Here is a 5,747-nt window from a genome sequence, read left to right as displayed (position 1 = left end):
ACCAGAAGGATCACCCGTCTTTGTGATTGGGAAAACTGACAAAGAGACTTTATTAGGCGGTGGGAAATTCTTGAACAACTCTTCATCTAGTAAGAAGAGAGCGAGACCAAGAAAGAGTGTTACGTGTAAAAGCTCCCAGAAAAGCCATGAAAAAGGTGTCGGGGTTGAGAGCAGGGGACTGGAGGAACTATGCGAGGCGGGGGAAGTTTTTGTGGACATTTCCATTCAACAGGATTTTCAGATGGACGAGGAGGCGGCCCTTATCAAGCCCCCCCATGCCCAATGATTATCCTTTCCTGGAATTGCCGAGGTTTGGCCCGGACCGAGGCATCCCAAGCGCTAGAAGCTTGGACAAGTAAGTTTCATGTTGATTGCTTTTTTCTAATGGAAACTAAAATTGGGTGGGATCATATGGATTTAGTTCGAAAGAATTTGGGGTTTGATTACGGGGAATTTATTCTGTCGGAAGGGATAGCTGGTGGTTTTTGTTTCCTTTGGAGAGCTGATGCCAATATTAAAGTTCTGAGAATACGCAATTCTCCCTTTGAATGTCGTCTGTGGGAGCCTCAATGTCAAAAGTTTTGGACTTTGTTTGCGGTGTATGGCCCCCCTTACGACGATGAGAAGGCTTGGTTCTGGGAAGAATTTACCAGCTATGTTTCGAAGGAAGAGGATCTGTTGGTGGTTATGGGTGATCTAAATGTGAGTTTGAACAGAGAAGATAAGATTGGAGGGAGACGGTTTGTGGAGAAGGATGGGGAGATCCTTCAGTCTTTCCTCGATTGCACAAGGGGAGTGGATTTGGGTTTTAAAGGTTGTAAGTACACTTGGCAGAACAAGCGATTTAAAGGGGGTTTAATTCGGGAACGGATTGATAGAGCCGTTGTTAACACTGAGTGGCTCTCAATTTGTCCTAATGGTGGAGTTCATAATCTGCCTATTGTGGCCTCTGACCATGGGCCTCTAATTCTCTATACGGAAATGAAAAAGGGTAGAGGATCACGGGTTTTCCGCTTTTATGAGGCATGGTTGCGTGAAAGTACATGTAAGGAGGTGATCATGGATACTTGGAAGCTGAGTGAAAAGGGCAGAGGGAGAAATTCGTTGGTGATGTAGCTTAAAGCTGTCAAAGGGGCCCTCCAGAGGTGAAAAAAGAAGTCGTTTGGGGACAACGAAGCCAACCTGAAGATCTTCGAAGATAGATTGGCCTGGATTCAATCGCACGAGGATTTTGAAAAGTTCTATCAAGAAGAACAGATGATAAAAAAGAAGATTTCTAAAGAATGGACAAGGAACGAAATGGTGTGCAAACAGAGGTCCAGAGAACTGTGGCTGAAGCATGGTGATCGGAATAGTAAATTCTTTCATGCCTCCACCATGGTGCGACGCAAACGAACCCATATATGGGCGCTTCATGACAGTGAGCATAAGAGAAGAGAGAGGGACAGAGAGAAGGGTGACATCCTTAATGACTTTTTTGGGAATCTTTTTAAGTTTTCAAATCCGTGTCTTCCCGATGATCTTGAGGATCTGATCTCCCCTTCGGTCTATGTGGAGGAAAACATTATGATGTGCGACATCCCTTCAAGTGAAGAAATCTTTGATCATGTATCTCAAATGCATCCGCTAAAAGCTCCTGGGCTGGATGGGATGTCAGGTATTTTCTTCCAGAATTGTTGGGATACGGTTGGAACTAAGGTGATAGAATGTGTTCAAGAGTTTTTTCGATCGGCCACATTGGACCACGACTTAAATTTCAACTATATCTGCTTGATTCCCAAGGTTCCAAACGCGGAGAGGGTGGAATTGTTTAGACCGATTAGTCTTTGCAATTTTGTTTACAAACTCATTTCTCGGATCCTTTCTCAAAGGTTAAAAGGGATTATGGATAGAGTTATTTCGCCTTTCCAAGAAGCCTTTATCCCGGGCCGTTAGATTGCGAATGCAACTTTGTTAGGTCAAGAAGTGGTGAATTCAGTGAGGAAGAACAAGAGTAGTGGAGGTCTTATGGCTATCAAAATGGATATGCATAAAGCTTATGACCGGATTGAATGGTGCTTTTTGAGAAAAGTCCTGGGAGCTCACAGTTTCTCTAGTGAGACTATTGATCGAATTATGACCTGTGTTACTACTGCCTCCTATACGGTCCTACTCAATGGAAAACCTCTCAAGAAGCAAAGACCCTCGAGGGGTCTGCGGCAAGGTGACCCGATATCCCCATTCTTATTTCTGTTCTATCATGATGTCCTATCTAGATTGTTGCAGAAAGCGAAATTGGCCAGAATTATTAAGGGCATTTCCATTGCCAGAGGAGCTACTCCGATTTCACATCTCATGTTTGCCGACGACACTATGGTGTGTATGAAGGCAAGCAAGAAAGCAGCTATTTGTATCAAAGATTGCTTACACAACTATGAGAGTTGGTAGGGTCAGCTTTGTAGCACTCAGAAGTCGGGCATCTTATTTTCGAAAAGATGTTCTAGTGGCAGAAAAAAGGAAATTGAAGAGATTCTTCAAATGAAAAGTTCGGAGGCAGGAGGTTTTTATTTGGGAAACCCGATGGTTCTATCTAAGGATCGTTCTAGTGACTTTGGTTGTCGAGAGTAACGATGAGTCGAAGAACGCCGTGCTTTGTGGACAGGTTGAGAACCCGTCCTGAAGGGTGGAGGCTAAAGACTTTATCGTATGTTGGGAGAATGACCGCGATCAAGGCAGTGGCTTTGGCTATGCCAGTGTACTCTATGTCAACTTTCACTATCCCTCTTAATGTTTGTAGGAAGATGGATGCTCTTGTAAAGAGAATTTTGGTGGACTGGGGGTTTGACGTAGACACACTTTCTAGCCTCCAGAAGTTGGGACTCCCTGTGTCAGCCAAAAGCTAGAGGAGGTCTGGGTTTTCGAAAATTTGAAGACATTAATCAAGCCTTAGTTACTAAACTAGCTTGGGAAATGGGTTTAAATGATGAGAAGCTATGGGTTTAGATTTTTAAGGAGAAATTTTGTTTTTGGAATTCTTTCTGGGTAGTGGAAAAAACGGTGGGTGATCCAAGTATATGGAAGTCTGTTCTAGATGCCAGGAAGACTATCTATGAAGGGACGTGTACTATTATATCCAATGGGAGAGACATTGATATATGGTATCAACCTTGGATCCCGTGGATGGACTATGAGGAATTCATATTGACTATGGAGGAAGTAAGGATGAAAGCTCCAAATCTGAGAAATGTCTCTGATCTGATTCTGAGCGGTCAAGGAATATGGAATAAGGGATATGTGAACTTCCTTTTTGGGCCAACGGTGGGTAACCAAGTTAATGCTATCGATATTGTTGAAGGGCTTGGTAAAGATAGGGTGGTTTGGAAGAGATCCCCCAAGGGAAATTTCTCTGTAAAAGAGGCTTACTGGTTGAAAAATGAGTACAAGTTCGGAGATACTCATGACTTGTGGAACTTTATATGGTCCAAGGAGATGCATCCGAGAGCTAGCCTGTTTCTATGGAGAATGTGCAGTGGGGCTTTGCCTACCAGAGATAAGTTAGGAATTGGGGACCATTTGGATTGCTTGCTTTGTGATGGGAAGGTAGAAAATCCTCTTCATGTCTTTTTTGAGTGCAATTTGGCTAAAACTCTCTGGTTCGGAGCCCCATTGCCTGTCAGAATAGAGCTGATCGAGGGAGAGGATGTAAAGACAAGGATGTTGAATCTGTGTTTAAATCTCAGGAAGGAAGATGTGGTGAGAACCTTGCTATGTGGCTATGTGGTCTCGGATACATTATGGCACTGCAGAAACTCCTCCTTACATGGGGAAAAAATCCGTGACACCCCTTGTAACACCCTAACTATCTTAGGCGTATTACGTGATTTTTAAACGTACTGTGCAACTCGTTGCTAATCAACGAGGTTTATGGAAAAACGTGATTAATTAAAATTTTGCTTTTTCATTAAACTTATAAACCATTTTACAAAAGTCTCGGGATCCCGATTTATAAAAATATTTACAAACGTTTTAACTGTTTAACTTTTACATCAAAATGAAAGTCGTCTAACGACAGTTACAAAAATCTCAGCCCTGCTGTCCCGAGGATCGTACGCTCCAGGCCTAACCGCCCCGACATGTACAATCTCATATGCTCGGTCACGGTCCATCAGCTACAGCTTTGCCTTTACCTACACATGAACGTAAACTGTGAGTCGACAGACTCAGTAAGAAAAGCATAATAATATCATACATAAAACTGACTGCCGTGTCCAACACGATACTGAGTCCCGCTACTGCCATGTCCAACATGGTACTGAGCACTACTGCCATGTCCAACATGGTACTGAGTTTTGAACGTTCAGGGGACGGTACTATTGACAAGTATCCTCCTGATCGGTCGAACCGGTCATACTCCGCCGCTTGGTCATACTCCAGCTCGTACCGACGGGATAGGTCAATAAGACCGAACCACCAACCAAGTGTCGACTGATCGGTCGAACCGGTCATACTCCGCCGTCGGTCATACTCCAGCTCGTACCGACGTGACAGGGTTGGATGGTTCGAAGCCTAAATACATATCTAATGTAATCTAGCGGGCTTCCTACATGCACGCTAAACATGTAATCTACATATGCATACCGTTATACTAATCTTACCGGATTCCGATTTCAGTGTAGCGCCAACCCGACCGGAATCGAAGCCGAACGGCGGACATCGGCTCCTAAACCATAAAAATCACAACGCTATAAGTGACACGCTAAATCACTTCCCGGGGACTAAAACTTGAAACTAAAAGTTTCCCTATCGATAAAAAGCATGGCAATACCCCTAAAAACCCAAAAACGAGGAAAACTAGGGTTCTGAAAAATCCCCAACCGGCAGACCGGTTGCCCAACCGGAATTCCGGTTCTGGGAAATTCTGAACCCCCATCCAGAATTCCGGATGCTCAACCGGAATTCCGGTTCCTCGCAGGCAGCAACCAAAAAAATCTCATAACTTGACCAATTCGACCCCAATTGGTCCCAAACTTTCCAGACCTGTTCTAAATACCCTAAAGAACAAATCCAAGGCAACAAACCTACCCAGAAACCACATACACAAAATTTGCCATTGGAGCTCAAGCTTTGAGTTCCAAACTCAAGCTTGAGCAAACCACCTAAACAAGCATGCAAACCAACTTAATTCAACATAACTAAGCATAAAATCACCTCTGCAAACTAACAAGAACAACAGCAACAACACAGAAAATAATCACAACATTTTCCTTCCAAAATTCATACTTTTTTCACATAAAAACTAAAAGCTTAACAATCTAACCTACATGCTTTCAACATAGCTTAATTCCTATCAATTTAACATGCTTTGAACCACATAAAATAATCACAAAACACAGCAGCCAACAACATCCAAAACAACATGCATTCATCACTTTTCATCATTTTTTTCAAGAAAAACAAGTAAGAGATTAAAGCCAAGAATTACCTTAAAGAAAATTCACTTTGATCTTGCTAAAATGCCTTGAATTGACAACCAAAAATCCCAGCTTTGAACCCCCAAGCTCAGCCGAAAAGAGAGGAAAAGAGAGAGAGAGTTTTTTCTATTTTTTGGAATTTTCTTTTCAAAATGACTAAGTGTTGGAAAAAAGAAAGAAATGAAGAATAATGCCATTTTATTAAACCCATTTCAGCCAAAAGCAATTAAATAAATAAACATTTATTTCATTTAATAAACTCATATAAGACAAAACACTAATGGGGCAAAAAGACCA

General features: G+C 42.4%; 1 protein-coding gene across 1 annotated transcript; it reads left to right on the top strand.

Annotated features, from left to right (window-relative positions):
* The first annotated feature begins 411 nt into the window (after positions 1-411).
* Positions 412-1,116, top strand: LOC115720161 (uncharacterized). The gene has a single exon (XM_030649322.1). The coding sequence runs from the start codon at positions 412-414 to the stop codon at positions 1,114-1,116; it is 705 nt and encodes a 234-aa protein (XP_030505182.1).
* Positions 1,117-5,747: the final 4,631 nt, after the last annotated feature.

This window comes from Cannabis sativa, chromosome X (genome assembly GCF_029168945.1).
Source record: "Cannabis sativa cultivar Pink pepper isolate KNU-18-1 chromosome X, ASM2916894v1, whole genome shotgun sequence".
Classification (NCBI taxonomy): Eukaryota; Viridiplantae; Streptophyta; class Magnoliopsida; order Rosales; family Cannabaceae; genus Cannabis; species Cannabis sativa.
Note: the sequence above shows the minus strand (reverse complement) of the source record. Positions and strands in the feature narration are given on the sequence as shown.